The sequence below is a fragment of the Gadus macrocephalus genome, chromosome 1 (assembly GCF_031168955.1).
Source record: "Gadus macrocephalus chromosome 1, ASM3116895v1".
Taxonomy (NCBI): domain Eukaryota; kingdom Metazoa; phylum Chordata; class Actinopteri; order Gadiformes; family Gadidae; genus Gadus; species Gadus macrocephalus.
Genome location: NC_082382.1, coordinates 6,644,090 through 6,663,642, shown reverse-complemented (window position 1 = coordinate 6,663,642; position 19,553 = coordinate 6,644,090). Strand labels below are relative to the sequence as shown.

The 19,553-nt window shown below is 46.6% G+C and overlaps 2 protein-coding genes across 7 annotated transcripts; both read left to right on the top strand.

The window, feature by feature from the left end:
• The first annotated feature begins 43 nt into the window (after nt 1–43).
• ikbkg (inhibitor of nuclear factor kappa B kinase regulatory subunit gamma) lies at nt 44–13,418 on the top strand. 6 transcript variants are annotated; one of them, XM_060055619.1, is made up of 16 exons: nt 44–574; nt 1,053–1,199; nt 1,356–1,618; nt 2,083–2,157; nt 2,695–2,796; nt 3,161–3,325; nt 3,668–3,729; nt 4,254–4,301; nt 5,415–5,517; nt 6,740–6,855; nt 7,502–7,654; nt 8,549–8,621; nt 9,033–9,167; nt 11,159–11,295; nt 11,669–11,745; nt 12,086–13,418. In XM_060055619.1, exons 2-16 carry the CDS (start codon nt 1,061–1,063, stop codon nt 12,262–12,264), a joined length of 1,827 nt encoding a protein of 608 aa, XP_059911602.1. In that variant the 5' UTR covers nt 44–574; nt 1,053–1,060; the 3' UTR covers nt 12,265–13,418. The 6 variants fall into 6 exon arrangements, with proteins under 6 accessions (XP_059911602.1, XP_059911612.1, XP_059911621.1 ...); XM_060055629.1 differs by having other exon boundaries at nt 1,043–1,199; XM_060055638.1 differs by lacking the exon at nt 2,695–2,796.
• Nucleotides 13,419–14,168: 750 nt separating this feature from the next.
• Nucleotides 14,169–19,477, top strand: sephs3 (selenophosphate synthetase 3). The gene is made up of 8 exons (XM_060055983.1): nt 14,169–14,549; nt 15,088–15,191; nt 16,941–17,048; nt 17,172–17,326; nt 17,573–17,663; nt 17,772–17,871; nt 18,030–18,242; nt 18,597–19,477. Exons 1-8 carry the CDS (start codon nt 14,273–14,275, stop codon nt 18,845–18,847), a joined length of 1,299 nt encoding a protein of 432 aa, XP_059911966.1. The 5' UTR covers nt 14,169–14,272; the 3' UTR covers nt 18,848–19,477.
• Nucleotides 19,478–19,553: the final 76 nt, after the last annotated feature.

Here is a 19,553-nt window from a genome sequence, read left to right as displayed (position 1 = left end):
ACAACCTTCTTCTCGTGAAAGTGCCCTGGAACGGCAGTCAAACCCGCAACTCACTAGCCGTGAACTCGTACCAGATCGACGTACTCCTAGATCCAGCTCGTAACTTACGGGCTAAAAAAAGTGTCCCTGGAACGCAGCACTAGACTGGCAGAACAGCGTGACGTCACCGATTCAGTGCAGTGTCATGACGTCACCGCTCCCCTGCGGAAGGAGGAAGGGGAATTCCTGAAGCTAACAACAACTCCGACTACTTTATTCTGACAGCTCACCTCATGAAGCCCATAAACTCATCGGTATATTAAAACAACGGGCATGCTTAGCGATACGTATACGAGTCGTTGATCTTCGCGATGTGTCTCCGGTCGACGGGTCTCGTTACTTCAGACGCCAGAGGAGCCGAACGCGGAGTGGTCGAGTTAGCCTGCTAGCCCACTGCGATAAACACCGAGCTAACACACGCTACCTGGCTAACGTCGGCGCCATATATATATATTATATAAATACAGGTCCTATATTCAACGGCGGGTTCTTTTTTAGGTCAATCTTGACTTTGGTTAGTCTGCTGAATAAAAAGGTAAGCGTTTCATGTTTATGTATTCTACTGTTTGACATCACATGGTCAATCTTCTAATCAACGGTCAACCTGATCAGAATAGAGCCGGATCACCTCGTTATTCAGCCTTTTGTTGTGTCTGATGTCTTATTTGAGCTTGTCTTCCTCGTGGTATTTGAAGTTGACGTAATGTCTTCATATTTCTCTGGTGTGTTTGTTTATGTGCTACAATCGCCCTAACCCTAACCCCTGTGGTAGCTTATTAGAAGTAGGGTTAGTGGGGTTGGTAGTAGGGTCGCTTCAGCGCATTAAACGTTAAGGAAAAGGTTGGTACTTCAAGCATTTGATTTGATGGTCGAGAATCTAAAGTGAAAGTAACTGCTTATGCTGTATTCAATGTTGATGGATTGTCAGGTGACACTAAGTGTGTGTGTGTGTGTGTGTGTGTGTGTGTGTGTGTGTGTGTGTGTGTGTGTGTGTGTGTGTAAGTGTGTGTAAGCGTAAGGAATGGTGCAGCCCCAGCAAGACGGTTCCATGCACTGGGACATGGCGGGTGAGGATAGCAGTGGTGGGCTCCGGGTTCCACCAGAGCTGGCTGCTAATGAGGTGGTGACCAGGCTGCTTGGAGACAACCAGCAACTGAGAGGTGCGCAACTCTTCGGTTCCAATACTATTGAAAGCCAATCTTTGTCTCCCAGATGCTGTTGTTCTGACTGGCCAAACGTCCTCTTTCAGCAGTTTTTTTTTTTTATTGACGTCTTATCCTCATGTTAACCCCTTCTCTCCCGCTGTGGCCCTCCAGAGGCCCTCCGCTGCAGCAACCTGGCCCTGCGGCAGCGCTGCGAGGAGATGGAGGGCTGGCAGCGGAAGACGCGGGAGGAGAGGGAGTTCCTGAGCTGCCGCTTCCAGGAGGCGAGGGCCCTGGTGGAGAGACTGGCCCAGGAGAACCACTCCCTGCACGGGCTGGTGAACGGACACAGCTCCTCCAGCCAGAGCTCCAGCTGCTGTCAGACTGAGGAGCAGGCCGGCCACCCTGCGAGGAACGGACCCCTGGAGGGGCCGCAGGTGTGTTGGGTTTGGACTCGTGTGCGTTCCCGTAGAGACGGCAGGTTATGGGCTATACAAAGAGAAAGGTTAACGACGCAAATGAATGGTTTGAAAAACAGGTATTTTTACGATGTCCTAATTACAGGTGTTTTTGATTGTAGCATTTTTAAAGACTGTTTTTGTTCAATAACATTCTCTTAAAATACTTAGGATGTATGTAGCATTGATTTTGGTATTAGCCAAATTAATTCCATTGTATACCTTTTGAGAAGTTATTAGCTATTTTAAGACACATTTTCACTGCTGACTGAAAACCAAATCATGATGAATGAAAAGGGACAGCCCTGTTTTAATAATCTGGTTTTAGCATAACATAACTTAATATACATATAGCAGCAGGTGGACATCAAACAGATGTTGCTCCATGCTCCTCTCTCGTCAGAATCAGGCAGACCTTCTTTAATGTCTGTTTTGTGTCTCAGACTTTAGATCAGCGAGAAAGGAAACCAGCAGAGGAGGTGAACCAGAACACACAGACAATGCCCCCAGGCAGCCTGGTAAGACTATTAGAACGCACACACACACACCAGCCTGTTAAGACAATTAGAACACACAGACACCAGCCTGGTAAGACTATCAGAACACACACACCAGCCTGGTGAGACTATCAGAACATACACACCAGCCTGGTTAGAGTCACTATCAGAACACACACACCAGGCTTGTAAGACTTACTATCAGAACACACACACCAGGCTGGTAAGACTCTCTATAAGAACATACACACAACATGGTAAGACTCACTATCAGAACACACACACCAGCCTGGTAAGAGTCACTATCAAAAACACACACAACACGCCCAAGCCTGGTGAGACGTACTATCAGAACACACGCACACCATGGTAAGACTCACTATCAGAACACACACACCTTGGTTAGACTACCTATCACAACACACACCACGCCCCCAGCCAGGTAAGAATCACCAGAGCTGTATGCTCAAGGGGAACGAGGGGGAAGTGACCACAGTGAGCCTTGTGTTGGTTCGGATGCATTCATTCTTCACGTGACGGGTGTGTTTGTGTGTCTAGGATGGTGCAAGTTTGAATAGCTCCATGAGTAGTGGCCTCCGAACCTCCCCAGGCTCTCTTTCAGAGGCTGGGGAGGACATGGGGTCTGTGGAGTATGGCCAGGTGAGCCCGCCTATTGTGCTGTATGCATTGTACCAAGCTGTTGGTGCAATCGGCTCCATGCTGCTGGTTCTCTGCCTCTTCCCGCTCACGGCTGATTGTCACTGTACCACTTCCTCAGCTGCTCTTGCTGTTCGAGATTAATATAATCATTTCTTTGAACTTCTACCCATGATTTTAACCGATCCTCTTTGTTTGAATCATTGTTGTGTGTTCATGTTTTCCGACCATGTTCCAAACAACATCTGCGTGCTTGTGCAGCGCTCCACCCTACATGGTCCTCTCGGTATTAGTCAGGACTTGGCCTGGGTGCAAGCTTTGAGTCAGCCGACAGCTCCAACCGATACAACATATTTGTTTTCCACAGAAAACCGAAGGAGGAAACGAGTTTCTTAACCTGCTCAAGGGCCACAAAGAGAAGTTGGAGACCGGAATGAGGGAGCTGAGGAGGAGGAACGAGGAGCTGGAGAGAGAGAAAGAGGAGTCAGAGAAAGACAGGGATCTGCTGAGAGCCAAACTGGCTCAGGCACAGGTATTTCAGGCCCCTCGTTGGGCTGTATGTACAGCCACGGTGTAGAAACATCCATTTGGCAGTCTGTCCGAATATCTGGACCGCTTTGCTGAGTGAAAGTAATCATTGTTTTATTCATCAAACATGGTTTCATGAATAATAAAACATTGCTGCTTATAACTTCAGAATCCAACTATTGAGTTGCCTTTCTCTTTCACATTATACAATATTTTTCTTGCCTACGTTACCAGTGACAATAATCACAATAAAGGTCTAAATGCATCTCCATTGGACCTTTGCTTCTAATGCCGATCTAAACAATGAGTCTGTAGTCTGTGGTTAATGGAGCTTTTTGTCCGGTAGACGGGCTGTGTCACGGAGGAGGCGTCGCACCACCGGTCTGAGGCGCAGCATTCTTCGGACAGGTAGGAACCTCTTCCTGAGGGCTACCATTGGACTGTGCTGGACTAACTGCACCAAAGCCATCTTAAGCGTCTTGTCTGTTGCTGTTGGTTTACCCCAGCTGCCATTGCAACGATTGCCCTCTGCTGATGTGTTTAATTCATAAAGTGCTTCATTATTAGGCAGTGGACTCGGTGACCTTTGGTTATGCGGCCGCCCTAGTAATCAGACACGCCAAATATGGGCGATGACAAATTAATCAACTGTGACCATATGCCGCATGCTCACCCAACCCGTGACCAGGAGTGTGTTTCCTAGTTTATCCACCAGGGGGTGGTGTTGCCTGGCACGTGGTTCATAGCGACAGTGTATTCAGCTGTGTTCCCACCGCATACTAAGTGCTTTGGGCCCCTCCCCAATGTTACTTTATAAAAGCATTATATAGAAGCATGCAGACCTCTATGACCTCTGTATCCTCTGCCTTACTACCAAAGAGCCTTGACCCGTGAGACGTCTGTCCCCTCTGCGTGCTGTCTTCTGTTCTCAGCTCTAGCCTGGCTAAACTCACAGAGCAGCTCCAGGCCACGCAGGGCAGGTGAGCTCTGGCTCTCTGAGGCCTCCTGTCCTTTGCTTCATGCCCCTCCCTCCTTTGCTTCCACTCTGCCTGTTGCAGGCAGAGTGGCGTGTTGCTTCCGGTGCTGCGTGTTGCTTCCGGTACTACCTGCATGCGTTACGTGACGTGCATTTCATTTCTTTCATTTGGATGTTGCCTGTTTCTGTGTGATGAGTTTCTTAGTCCTTATCTATTTGTTCTCTTTAGTTGTTCCTTGGTTTAAGAAAAATGGCTTGAGTGATGGAACGGTGATCAGAGATGTTTTCATCATGTAATGACCTCATACTGGTGTGCTCAAATGGTGCTCTTATTCTGGAGGTTAGGGTTATTTCTTGTTTTTATTTTGGTGCCTCTGAACCTGAAACAGATTAAAATGATCTCCTCAGAGATTGTCCACCAGGATTTATGTTTGGAACTAAAACAGACCCTACTGGGTTGGATAAAGACCCTACTGGGTTGAATGCAGTCTAATGTATACCCCAATGGGTCTAATGTAGACCCTAATTGGTCTGTATTAGAGCCTTTTGGGTCTAATACGTTGACCCTTATGGGCATTAGGCAGTCCCTAATGGGTCTAATGCAGACCCATTATCTAAAGCATTCTAATGCAGACCCAGGAATAAAAAGTGCTGCACAGAGTTTCTGTGGGAGGCCGCTCCGTGCCGAATGGCTAAACATTTCACCTAGTGTCTGTTCAGTGTCTGTCAGCCAGTGTTCAGAATGACTGTAGTTTTGTCATCGATACCAACATGGCTGTCATGGACCCAAAGCCCATAACAGCATAACCCTCCTTCTCTCAGTGCACAGCGCTTCATCCAAGCGCCATGCTGCACAAAAACATGCTCTGTGCACAAGGGCCCTCGTGAAGGTCATTGAAGAGGTCCTTTTATACGTTACAATTGGATTTTTGTACTCAGTATACATTTTATATACTATGTCATCTTCACCAGCCACATTGTTTTGAAGTGATATGGCTCACAGTCCAGTTCTCTATAAGTGGAAATGATCCAGGTCTCTCATCCGGGCTCTATACTCCTGTCTGTGTTGTGCTGAGTGGAGTGTGAGCGGCAGTGTGAGCCTGTTGTCTCTCTGCAGGTATCGGGAGCTGAAGGAGAAGCTGGACTCCCTCCAGAAGAGCTCGGCCCAGCGGGACCGGACTGAAGTCCTCCTGGAGCAGAAGGAGAAGGACTGTGGCCAGGTGTGTATGGTCAGGACCGGGCTCCTACTTGAGTGGCTTTCACACCTGAAGGCCAATGGGGGCTGTATGCTCTACATTAACTCTCGTTTAACCGCTATGTCAGTGTAAGGAATGGATCCATTGATAAAGCAGGCAGTGTTTGACTCTAACTGTAGTATTAACTAGTTAACTTTAACCTTGAAGTCAGTGTGAGTAACGTGAGAGAAAGGCTTTGGACGTATCCCTTTGGACGTCGCAAAGCCCTCCCCGTCTCCTCCTCTCAGGATGACGTGAGACAGGTATACAGAGGCTTTTTAGGGGCCAATACAGAGAGAGTATACCGCGGTTCATCTCGGATCAAATGGTGTAAATGAGGGACAGGTGAATGTCCCTCAGAATGTAGGCCTCGGTGGACCTTTCCTTCATATGCGCCAGATAATGGCTCCTTTAACCATATGATAAATACATTAATACAGCGTTTAACTTTAATTGCGTCAATAAAAAAACGTAGTTAACCTTAACATATCAGTGAATGTAGAGATAGAATGAGGTCATTAAATATAGAGAGATAAGAGCTTCAGTGGTCAGCGGTCACAGTAGGACCAGCTCTCATGTAAACATGAGATGAGGATCTCCTTTCAGAGGGCTAGCAGGAGGTGTCATAAAGACACGTGGAATTCCCTTGGAGTACGGCTCTTAGTTGACTCGTTGTATTTCTAAAAAGGCTTCAACACGTGGCAGAAAAGTATGGGCTGATCACAGTTTGATCTAGCATGGTGGCCATCCATGTCTCCATACCGTCCCACAACAGCTTGTCCAACCGTACTGTCCTAGGCCCTTTGTGTGAAGTGTACTCCACCCATCAGGCCATTCAGTGATTCAATGCTGTTGCTTTCATTTGAATGTACCAGATGGAAATGTGGTATTATGAAATAAATGTGGAATTAAAGAAACAATGGTACTATAATAAAATTAAAGTCCCCTGAAATATATAACCCTAGTTCTTTTGGAAAAAAATCCCTTTTAAAATAAAAACGTATTTATATATTTCAATATATTGAATTATTAATATATTTATGTATACATTTATTGCCTGATTGATTTGTTTCAGAGCTATAATTATTTATTAAATATAGATACAAATAGCCTTCTATTATAATGTAATTATAACCCTACTGTAATGTACAGAGCAAGGACGTCCCTAATGAGAACCACAGCGATTCACAGCTAGTTTCCTCTGCAGCTGGTGAAGGACTGCGAGGCTCTCAAGGCCCAGGCCACATCCCTGTTGGGGGAGCTGAACGAGAGGCAGAGCGCCCTGGAGAAGAGCGACAACGACCGCAAGATATTGAATGAAAAGTACGTCTGATCTCTGCCCTATGCAGCCTTACCACTGTGTGTGCGTACGTTAGGGTGAGCATGCTGTGTTTTGTGTTCATGGGGCTCTGGTGTGTGCTTGTTCTATCGATCCGTCTGCGTGTACGTACATAAACTGTAGGATCGTGAAAGGGTTTCTGTGTGTGTCCTTTGACCGATTCATAAATCGTTAGATTTTCCAATGAGAAAGAATTACCGGTATGTAAAATAAAATATTCCCAAAGCACCTCACAAAAATTGTGAACCTTTAAGTTCAACGACCGAGGCCTTACTGGTTCGCCAGTGGTTTGATGCAGCATGCTTTCACACATAAATGTTGGTTGAAGGAAAGTGTTCATTGATACTTCATTGATACTGATATTGATAGGAAAGTGTTCCTCAAACCTAGAGGGGTTGGCCCACCGATCTTTACATACCCGTTATTACTCAAAATGGACAAATGGCGACCAGTTGACCGAATGGTCTTTTGTCTGATATATTGAATAATGAGAACCGTATCTACCTCTTTCACATATTTAATAATATCACTTGTGCTTACTTGTCTTTCTGTTCTCTTTTGTTGTTTCCCTATTTGTACAAAATGCTACCTGCAATTGTGTGTGTGTGTGTTTGGTGCGTGTGCGACCAGGCTGTGTATGAAGATCGAGGCTCTGCAGGGGTCGGAGCGGGAGCTGGAGCAACAGAAGAAGCAGCACAATGTGGCGGTGGACAAGCTGCTGCTGCAGACCCAGAGCCTGGAGAACGCCCTCAAGGCAGAGCGCCACGTGGTCATAGAAGAGAGGTGTGTCATCACACAAACACCCCAACCCACACACAAACACACTCACTGTAGCAGGAGATACTCCGATTGCATCTGATGGTATACAGTTGAAGAATGTTATTTACTGGATAAAGGGAAACCCTTAGGACGCTTATGACTGACGTCTCATAGACCCCTCCATTGTATTCTGGGAGAGGGTATCTGGTTGTCCTTCCCACTAGCTACAGTCAGGTTAGGGGCTGGGGTTGGAGCCAGACATTTGATAGACCTCTATAGGTTAACACATGCTATTACATGAGTTTAGTCTGTTTAAGTCCGTCATAAAATCCTATCCTACGTTTTTATAACTTTGTGCATTTAAGTGATTTTGGACCAGGAGAAATTGATATCACTTTGTTTAAAGGGGACTTATTATACCACCAGGTGTGAGTGTGATTAGCCGTACAAGCCGTTTCGAAAATCTGCCTAATATGACATCACTAGTGGGTGTGTCCACCTAGATCTGTGCTGGATAGATCTATCTACCAGCCTACCCAGTGGACTGAAGTAAACATTGCTCATCTATCCAGCACAGATCTAGGTGGACACACCCACTAGTGATGTCATATTAGGCCGATTTTCGAAACGGCTTGTAAGGCTAATCACACTCACACCTGGTGGTATAATAAGTCCCCTTTAAACAGAGCTTTACAGAGCTACAAAAATACACAGAGCTCTAACAGAGCTTCACAGAGCTCTACTCTCCGGCAGAACACAGCGATGTGCATGCAGGGCTTTGCCTGCATTACCACATCAAAGAAATGCTCACTGGATTTGAAGTGTTTTTTTTTCTATGTAGGACTTAATATGTCTTCTTGTCGAACTGTTGTGTTTGTTTTATTGTTATTGATTGAATTGCTCTTATTTATTTTTCAGGAAAAAACTGACTCAACTGAAACATGCCTACACGTGTCTGTTCAAGGAATACGACTCTAAGTTGAAGAATGAGGTAATTTTGTGTGTGTGTGCAACCTTTGACTGCAGTCTGTTATCTGTACCATGTCAATGTCATTACCACAGAGACAGACAGACAGACAACCCTGTCTTTGAGGTGTGGTCTCTTCAGTGGTGTCTCCTCTTCAGGGGGACCCAGAGACAGACAGCCCTGTCTGTAAGGTGTGGTGTCTCCTCTCTCAGGGGGACCCAGAGACAGACAGCCCTGTCTGTAAGGTGTGGTGTCTCCTCTCTCAGGGGGACCCAGAGACAGACAGCCCTGTCTGTAAGGTGTGGTGTCTCCTCTCTCAGGGGGACCCAGAGACAGACAGCCCTGTCTGTAAGGTGTGGTGTCTCCTCTCTCAGGGGGACCCAGAGACAGACAGCCCTGTCTATAAGGTGTGGTGTCTCCTCTCCTCTCTCTCAGGGTGAGGACATGTGCGGCAGGCTGGAGGAGGCGGAGCGCGCCCTGGCCCTCAAACAGGACCTGATAGACAAACTGAAGGAGGAGGTGGAGCAGCAGAGATACACCCTGGAGACGGTGCCCGTGCTTACTGCTCAGGTTTGGCTGCACATTCACACACTCGTCTGCATTCATTAACACGATTTAATATTGTACTAAAAGGTTCCACCTTATAATAAAACAGTTTAGGCTACAGAGAATAACTACTTGTATAAAAAAACAAATAAAAGTTCAAATGAAGAAGGATCAAATCTAGTTCTCTTGTACAATAAACATTAATACAAATTCCACTTTTGCCACAATTAGACCATAAAGTTCACAATGAAAGGTAGTGCTGTAGCGTGACCTCAGCCCCTGTCAGATAGATCCTTGGCTCATTGCTGCTTCTCTACCATCATCAAGTTATTTTTCAGAAACAAAAAAATCAACATTGTCCGGCATCAACTGGCAATAAAGCTCTTTATGTTTTTATCACCCATTTGAGTCCCAGGGTGTGAAGCAGAGTATACCTCCTGTTGCGTTCCTTTAAGTGGTCTGATTAGTAACTATCATACCAACTAGTGGGGGAAAGCATTGAAGAGACACACCGGATAGGTAATGCATTTATTAAGGGGAAACACAAAGGGAAGGGTAAGGGGATCGATGGTGAATCCAAGGAAAGCAACTTAACAAAACAAACCTACTACTAGAGATGAACTCCTAAGAAAGAAAAGAAACAGACCCTGGCTAGCAAGAGTAATTCAAAACATGGGGCATCCACCGCTTACCTTAGCGCTTAGTGTCTCTGGAGCAAAGTGATCAATGTGAGGGAGATGTACAGGGCAACCCCCGCGTCCAGAGCCCCACTCCCCATGGAAGAAACTTAAAGGGCAGGTAGCACACGGAACAACCCCCCCAATGGACTAACTTACTGGGAACGTTCAACGTGCAGCGCCTGGCAGACAGACCTAATGCTTCTTTCAGGTCACCTAATCAGGAACTAAGGAGGGGATTCCCTGACTTTCAGTGAAAATAAAAGAAAAGTACATCTACCCAAGTGCCTTTGGCCACACGAGGCCCATAACCAAGGCTAGCAGCTTCGAGTTATAGCTGTCACCAGTCCTGAATGTCCTATATGCAATGCTGAATCCACCTCCAGCCTAATGTACCTACACACCTCTTCAGAAGCGCTTTGAGTCGCAAATCAACTCTATCTTCGTGAAGCCAGGGTTGACGGCTGCGATGGGTTCACCACCAGATTCCATGGTCCTTTTAAGTGCAGTCATTTGAGTGAATAAGTCACCCTGTAGTGTTGATGGTCATACATTATGTAATAGGCAAAGACACCTTCTCAAATTGCAAACTAACTCTGGTACAAAGGTAGATTAAGGCAAGCTGCAGACTACAAGCTTAGGTCTACTTCATGAGCTCGGTCATTCTAGGACAAGATTATCCAATTTTAATTGCTGGATCATTCGCTAAATGCCTTTCTCCTAAAAACTGATCGTCGCTGTGCTTGTGAACCAGCAAACTATCCCTACAGCTGGGCCATAGTTTGTAGCATAATTATCTAACATGATAGGAGACCACAAGATACCTTTTTGGTATTACCCTTTTGTGTTAAAAATAATCCAGTTTACTGAGCCCAAAAATGTTCTCATGTGTAATAAATTATTAAATGCTCAATCAAAATGTTGTCACGTTATTGCCCCACAGGAACTAGAAAAAAATAGAAATAGATAGAAATAGAATCTTTATTTGTCATTGGGTTAAATACAGTGTTTACACAACGAAATTAAGGTGCAGATCTTGTTCAGTCCTTTTTTAAAATAAATAAATAAAGAATAAATAGAATACAGTACGAGATATTAATAAATATATAACGACAATAACCCCTCCCCCTGCCTTTCACTTAAGGCACATTTAAGTGTCCTACACCCTCCCCTCCCTCCCAGACAACCTTCCCTTCTGCCAACATATATCTAAATAGCAGAACAAGGCATGGGCTCCAAAAATCCTTCTGACTGTGTTTGTTGATGCCTCTGTTGCATCCCACCTCTCATCCTCGGCCTTCCTCCTGTGTTTGTGCGCTCCTCTGTGTGCGCGTCCAGGCAGAGATCTACAAGGCCGACTTCCTGGCGGAGCGCGAGGCCCGGGAGAAGCTGAACCAGAGGAAGGAGGAGCTACAGGATCAGCTGACCCAGGCGATGGCCGAGATCGACCGACTCAAACAGGAGGGAGCCTCGCGGTAGGACAGCATTACTCGGTTTAGGACCAGCGGCTCTTTAGGGAGCTGATGCTTTTATCCAAAGCGACATACAACCATTCACACACCCGACGGCAGAGTCAACCACGCAGGGCGACAGCCAGCTCGTCAGGAGCAGCCAGGGTGAGGCGTCTTGCTCAGCGACAGCTCGACACTCAGCTAGGAGGAGCCGGGGATCCAACCAGCAACCTTCTGGTTACCAGTCAACCCCGCTCTACCTCCAGAGCTTCTGTCTCCCCGGTGTACTACTTTTCCCTCATGTGCAATAGCATTGGGTTGATGGTGAAGTGTAAGGCTTGACCCATCGTGAGGGAAGGCTATCGTGACCGTAACGAGTGGTCCTCTCTTCTTTCAGCGCTCGCATTGAAGAGATGCAGCAGAGACACCTGGACGACTTCAGAGCCCAGCGGCCCACAAACCTAGCACCACAAGGTGCAGCACACTCTATCTGGGCTTCAGTATTCAATAGTTGCCTATTCCATTTTTGAGGTTCATCCTTGGACTTATCATCCAAATAGTTAATGATAACTTACTCAGATGAATTCAAAAATGATAGTCACTTTGGATCAAGAAATGTCAGTCTCTGAACTTTGCTTATGTCACCAAGCTCAAAAGAGGATTGTTATTTTCTTGATGACCTCATCTTAAACCACTTGCTGTATTGATCTAAACATGCTGAAGCTAACCCACAGCGGTCTTCCCTCTGTCTCCCTCTCTCCTCTCTTCGTGTGGCTCTGCCTCTCCCTGCTGCCTGGTGCTCCCCCCTGCTCAGCCTTCAACACCGCTCCACCGCCCCAGTCGTTCCGCAGCCAGGGCCTCCCACAAGTGGGTGCGGGCCCCGGAGCCGGCCCCGGCGCCGAGGAGCTGCCAGACTATCGCTGTCCTAAGTGCCAGTACCAGGCCCCGGACATGGACACGCTGCAAATACACGTCATGGACTGCATACAGTAACCCCTTCTGGCTTACACGCAAAGAAGAGGTCCACCCAACCCCCTCCCAATGGACACAGTGCTTTGGTCTAAGGCGACTAACGGGAACAAAGCCCCGTCAGGATCAAAGGATGGCTGGTGTGAAGTGGTCGGAGAGCAGCAGAAGAACCGTAGCCAGTGATGAGCGTAATATCATCGCTGTTCAAGTCTGCTATGCGTATTCAAACCCTGATGTAGATTGACTTTCTATCGTCCCCCCCCCCCCCCCCCCGGGTTCACACTGTCCTCCTGCTATAGCAACGCAGGTGTAATGATGTGTTTTAATACCAGAGGGCAGAGCACAGAGGTGGAACCCAATCATCCACCTCTGATGAGGCTGAAGGCCACGTGCAAGGCTCTTTTTAAAGGTCTCCAGACAACACTGGAACCATCTTGAACACAGTAATATAATGTGAATAATATAGTGTTTGTTTATTAGGAGGACAGATGAGGCTTCATGTGTCGTTGTTCATTTGGCCCCTCTCAATGCGTCTGATGTATTATGGATTAGAGTTTGGTATACTCTCTAAATGCTAATCAAAGTATCCATTCAGTGTTCTGTGCCTGTGTACCAGATTTATTTTATTTTTAATCCTTAATTATACCCTCGATCCAACAAAGATTTAACTGTGCCTGTCCTTGTTTTGTATAGCTGTTACATAGTTTTATCTTTGAGAATGTTCACCCATAAATGATTATAGCTATTCGTTTTTTATTTATTTTACCCAAATAGATTCCTTGTTCTATAATGAGTCTGAGGCTTTTCCTATTACTTAGAAAATAGCTAATTCTGACTTAAAAAATAACAACAATTGATAGAATTGATAGGCTCAGAATGATTGAATTTATCTGGATATCATGATTAAAAAAAAGTGCCAAAGTTAAGAACAGATTTGGTTTAATATATTTCTATGAGTTTGAAGTTTGAGTGCTGCACTGGGCCATACAACATGATGGTTGGTAACATTCTATGGGCTGTTCACTCCAATAATTGTGAAAGAAAAGTTGATAACTTACACCTTATGGTTTCATCCTTTATTGTGTGAATAGTGTCAGTAATTATAGATTATTATCATGAAAAGAACATCAACAATGTATAATTGGAGACTGTCAAATAAATAATATTCAAGAGGATAATTGCAGTAGGGGATTTACTTTTTGGGGCTTTGATGGACAGGAGTCAAAGGTCAGGGAGGAGAGGGAGCGACATTTATTCTTGAACCAAACCGTTCCAGGCATGGGTAGCGCCCCAGAAGGTTCAGCCATCTACTCTTTTGTTTTTCGTTTATTGTATTCATTTTAACTGAATTGATATGAATTCTAAATTCCATTTTCGCCAATAGTATTACTTGGAAAAAGGTTCTGTAAAACATTAAAATCAGCACCGTGTAGAAATGCCCGTACTGGAATCTCCTTCTGAAAACTTCTTAAAACAGGAAACAAGCCATAATAATAACTATTATTTCCCACACACCTTTCCTTAGGATCATTTATTTGGAACAGTTCTATCATGACGGCCACCTAACGGCCTTTAACACAGTCCGGAGTCCGAAGTAGAATAGACTTTAGACCGCTGCCTCGGACCTCAAGCCGAGTCATGGTGAGCAAGCGAATACCGTTCAGATCCGACCGGGGCGATAGAGAGCGCTCTACTACGGAATATACCATTCCACTCCTGGTTATGGGGGTGTAAATCGCTCAATCCATTATACTTGTTCCGTTTGAAGTCGAATATTGAATCATATAACGTTTAAAATCCTTATTGTATGGCTTAATAACGTGTTCAACTGAGTAACAGCATGTTTAAGGTTTCTGTTTGATTTAAATATATTTTTCGTAGTAGGGTACACCTTACGGTTTGGAGCAATGACGTCATCGTCCAAAGATCCTTCCTGTGGGGCTGGCGGCGGAGTCAAGCGACAGTAGTGGTCGCGCCATTCATATTTTGCAAATCAGGGCTGAGCAGAGGCTTCAGTGACTACGTCTCACACATGTCCGGCTCCACTCCCCCCACTCCCCCGGCCGAGGCCGTGGGAGTCGAGGGCTGTTTACTACCCGGATACAAGCCTTTCAAACCCGAGGATCATGGGCTGGATCGTGGGTTCCGTCTCACAGCCTTCTCCGACCTGAAGGGGTGAGGCTGTAAGGTCCCCCAGGAGGCTCTGCTCAGACTCCTGGCGGGACTGGAGCCCGACCCGGCTGCCGGCGCAGGGGAGGCCGGAGACCAGGCCTCGGAGTTCGGTCAGCAGCCCCCCGGCCCTCGCCTTGGTATGTCCCGCAGAGCCGCCGTCAACGTCGGGGCGCTGAGACGCACGCTTAGCCCATTTAGTTTGAGATCCTCTAATACATCAGAACGCTGTTTGTTTCGCTCATCTATCTTAACTTAAGATCCTCAATGCATAAGAAGGCTGTTGGTTTACTTTAAGATCCTCCACTACATCAGAAGGCTGTTTGGTTCTTCGTTGCTTGCTCGCCATGCTGTAGCCATTGACAGGTGCCCTGGCATATACCCTAGTTCCGGTTGGAATAAAACGAAACTTGTAAAGGGTAAATCATAAAAAAATATATTGTCCTGTGACAATGGTAAGCCTGTTAAAATGTAATATAACTTTTAAATGCATGTGAATACAGATAGACCTTGACTCTATTAAGTTCAAGATATAAAGGTGTGTGTGTGTGTGTGTGTGTGTGTGTGTGTGTGTGTGTGTGTGTGTGTGTGTGTGTGTGTGTGTGTGTGTGTGTGTGTGTGTGTGTGTGTGTGTGTGTGTGTGTGTGTGTGTGTGTGTGTGTGTGTGTGTGTGTGTAGGCATAGGGATGGACTCGTGTGTGATTCCTCTGAGACACGGAGGTCTCTCACTCGTCCAGACCACGGACTTCTTCTATCCTCTGGTGGAGGATCCCTACATGATGGTAAGCCACTGTGCTCTAACATGATAAAGACAACACCCATATTAAGCAAACACTTGGCCAACCTCAGACAGGAAGCTATTGCATATGATTGTGTCTCAAACAAAATTCACCTTTTATGGAGTTTTCTTTGCTCAACCATCATTGTCATGTATTATGTGAACCAGAGCTGAGAGATCTCTACTCAAAATCAACTACCAAAGAAACAAAGTTTAGGAATACTAAGCTTTGTTTCTTTGGTAGTTGATTTTGAATTGAGATCCCTCAGCACTTGTGTATACTGTAATAGTTGTTTTTTCAATAATTTTTTTAGACTAATTGACAGTGTTGGAGTAGCAGGTATTAATGTGAAGTCGACATGAGAAGGTATAGAGCCTCTCAGGGTGGTGGCGGGCTTAGCTGCTGGCGATCTGAGCATCCATTTCTTGACATTGCATAATATTGGTTTATACCTGTATATACCTGTTTCAGATAAGAACAAATTCAAAAGGGTTTATCAACAATGTGGGAGAGGACGGCTCAGTTGGGGTCAGGCCAAAACAAAGACCAATAATCTAAACACGGCATGGCTCTCAGCTACGTCTCCAAACAAACAAACCTAACTACCCAACTTATCTTAAAAGTCACCAAAGTGATATAGGGTTGGCACCGACCTAAATAACTAATGAAGAGGTTTAACGCATGTGTAAATGTAAAGGCCCAGGTTACCCCCAACTCGCTTGTTGATTAAAAAATACATACCATTTTGTATTTTGAATCATCAAGCATTATATAAGTGTCCTACAAATGTCACCCTCTTCCAGACGCGTACGTACACCACGGCAGTGTGCCACTTTTCCTCACTGTGTGTGTGTGTGTGTGTGTGTGTGTGTGTGTGTGTGTGTGTGTGTGTGTGTGTGTGTGTGTGTGTGTGTGTGTGTGTGTGTGTGTGTGTGTGTGTGTGTGTGTGTGTGTGTGTGTGTGTGTGTGTGTGTGAAAAAATTAATCTATCCAAGAACCTCATCACTTGGCTGCCACATGCTGTTGTAGATGTTTATACCATTTTGGAAGTACCTACTGGCACCTCACACAATACAGGCCTGGACAAGACACCTCACACTAAACAGGCCAGGACAGGACACCTTACACTATACAGGACTGTACAGGACACCTCACTCAATACAGGACAGTACAAAACACCGTAGGCGTGGGGGCTACAGACTGGACCATTTTATGATGAACTGTTGCATATAATAACTTACTTTGAACATGAACGTATTTAGCAATCATGTCAATGTTAAAACGAAGGCCAAGTATACCAAACATCTCTACCTGCTAATGGTTTCCGGTTGGTAATTGGAATAAACATAAATAGAATCGGTAGGGAGGTTTTTCCTTCTCTGCGGCTGTGTGTTCCTCTTGAACCGCACTATGCCTGCTGCGCAACTCCACCACAGCTTGGCACAGTGTTGAAACAAGCCTATTGGTACTCCCCCACTATGGAGAACATGTCCTACAGGCTCCAAGGCAGCTCTACCAACCTGGAGGCTATCCTGAACGAGTGTCCCCAGGCGGCCCATATTTTGTAGTATAGTTCAATTGCAACATTTCCACTGGAATCACTTTTGGAGACTCTTTAACAATGTGAATTTGTTTCTCAAGCAGCCCAGAATACTTGCATGCTAAATTGAGAGCAGCTGTGTGTCCCTATGTGTCCCCTGCACTGCTGCAAGGGAATCTCCCCATCCTCACCCTGTCCCCGTTGTCTCTCAGGGCCGGATCGCCTGCGCCAACGTCCTCAGTGACCTCTACGCCATGGGCATCACAGAGTGTGACAACATGCTGATGCTGCTCAGTGTCAGCCAGAAGATGAACGAGAAGGTGGGGGGGGGGGGAAGTGTGGGGGTCGTCCGGGGGGCAAGACATGCCGGCCGAAGAACGTGTTTCGGGGACGTTTCATGGTGCGGCGCGTTGTGAACGAGAGATGTGCGGTCTTGTGTTCAGGAGCGCGAGCGAGCCATGCCGCTGCTGATGCGAGGGTTCCGGGACGCGGCGGAGGAGGGGGGCACCTCGGTGACCGGGGGGCAGACGGTGGTCAACCCGTGGATCATCGTTGGAGGCGTGGCCTCAGTCGTGTGTCAGCCCAGCGAGTTCATCATGTAAGGACGCCTTTCAGCAGTGACACGCTGCACAACTGTGAACTGAAAGGGCTTTGTTTTGCATGCTGGCTTGCAGATATGGTCTCATGTGTACCTCTTGAATATCGGATGTCACATCCTGCTTCAGCAATCTGATATAGATTTATCTGGATCTAAAAAAAAAAATTATTTTCTGATATGCATTGTGTGGACTATTCAAACGTATGTTTGAACACGGTGCTACTGAGTCTCCGTGTGACCTTTTAGGCCCGATGGAGCCGTACCGGGAGACGTCCTGGTGCTCACCAAGCCCCTCGGAACCCAGGTAGCAGTCAACGCCCATCAGTGGCTGGATCAGGTCAGCCCTCCCCTTCTCACAGTCTCACAGTCTTTGTATCGTCAACATGGCACATAGGGACGTGTCCACTGTCTCCGTCCTACTTCTTCACACGTCTCTCCTCCCCAGCCTGAAAGATGGAACAAGATCAAGCTTGTTGTCAGCAAGGAGGAAGTGAAAGAGGCCTATCAGGAAGCCATGTTCTCCATGGCAACACTCAATCGCACAGGTAAACCCAGTCTTTTTGTCCTACAGTGCAGCCAGAAGGAGCATGGTGTTCTGTCCACCTACATTGTAGTACTTTGCGTGACAGAGTTCAGTGTTTCCCGTAGTACTTCAATGAAACGTATGTTTGATGCGAGTGAAAAAGCAACATTACCTTTCCAGCGGCTGGCCTTATGCACAAGTTCCAGGCCCACGCAGGGACGGACGTGACGGGCTTCGGGCTGCTGGGCCACGCCAACAACCTGGCGGCGCAGCAGCGCAGCGAGGTCTCCTTCGTCATCCACAACCTGCCCATCATCGCTAAGATGGCCGCCATCAGCAAGGCGTGCGGAAACCTGTTCAACCTGATCCAGGGCACGTCCGCGGAAACCTCTGGTAGGACGGCTCCTAGAATACAATGAGTTGGTAACTAGCCAGTGTGGGTGGGGAATGGAATGCAGCAGAACGTCTGATTATACGTCGTGTTTGGGCTGTTGAACAGCCGTCCGACATCCCTGTCCTTCAGAATCAGTATCGGTTACTTTTATTTCCTCTTATTATACAAGTACACAAAGAGTACATTCCTCAGGCGTGGTTCCTCAACAGCCAAATAAACAGATGAAATAAACAACGATAAGTGCAAAAAAAGATTGTAAAAATAAGTAGCAGAAATGGAAGTGGTACCAGCCACGGTGGATTCTGGCGCCAAAATGACTGTGGGTGCCCTTCTTCCTGTGCCCTCCTCTCCAGGCGGGCTGCTGGTCTGCCTCCCCAGGGAGCAGGCGGCCAAGTTCTGTTCGGAGATGAAGAGCCAGGGCTCTGGGTTCGGAGGCCAGGGGGCCGCCGGCGGGGCCTGGATCATCGGCATCGTAGAGAAAGGCGACCGCCGCGCCCGCATCATCGACAAGCCCCGCATCATCGAGGTCCCGCCTCGAGGGAGCCCGGCAGCCAATCAGGACAACAGCACGACTAGCCCCGCCCCCAGCCCCAATGTGTCATAAGGGGGTGTGTGTGTGTGTGTGTGTGTGTGTGTGTGTGTGTGTGTGTGTGTGTGTCATCCCCTCATCAAGAAGTTTACGAGCATATGATATAATCGGCTGGCCACTAGTCTTTGGTCACCTCTGTCCTGAGATTATGACGGTCTGCTTAAGCTTTTTCTAAATCTCGTCCAAGGAGCTCGTTCTACCACTTTTTTTGTAAAGAAGAAAAACATTCCAAATAAGATTTGAACAAATTTCAACAACGCTATAAAATTTATGCCGGAAATAATGTGGCGGGGGTTTTGTTTTTTTGTTTTAAATGATTTTCTTCAGTGACTCCAGTGTTGGTGAATGAATCCCTAGCGGATGTTGTGTGGCCTCTGTCACCACCTCGCGGTTTCAGAGGGAGTTGAGCAGCTTTCTCTGGCACTGCTCGGTGGTCGGAGCGCCTTCTGTCAGCTCACTGGCCTCCCAGCACCAAGCCCGGTCCTCTCATTCTGTATGATGCTCTGCCCTATAAAGCCCACGGGCCAGGGGGGAGTGGATGTGTGCTTCTGAATGGAGGACTGCCTTTGTGTGCTGCAGGCCTGAGGGCTGTGAATGTGTAAATGCTCCTGATTTTCACAATCAATAAAATAATCCAGAAACTCATACCAACTGTCACTGGTGTTGTTTTATTAGACTTGTTTACGTGCGTATATATCTATATCTATATATATAAAAAACG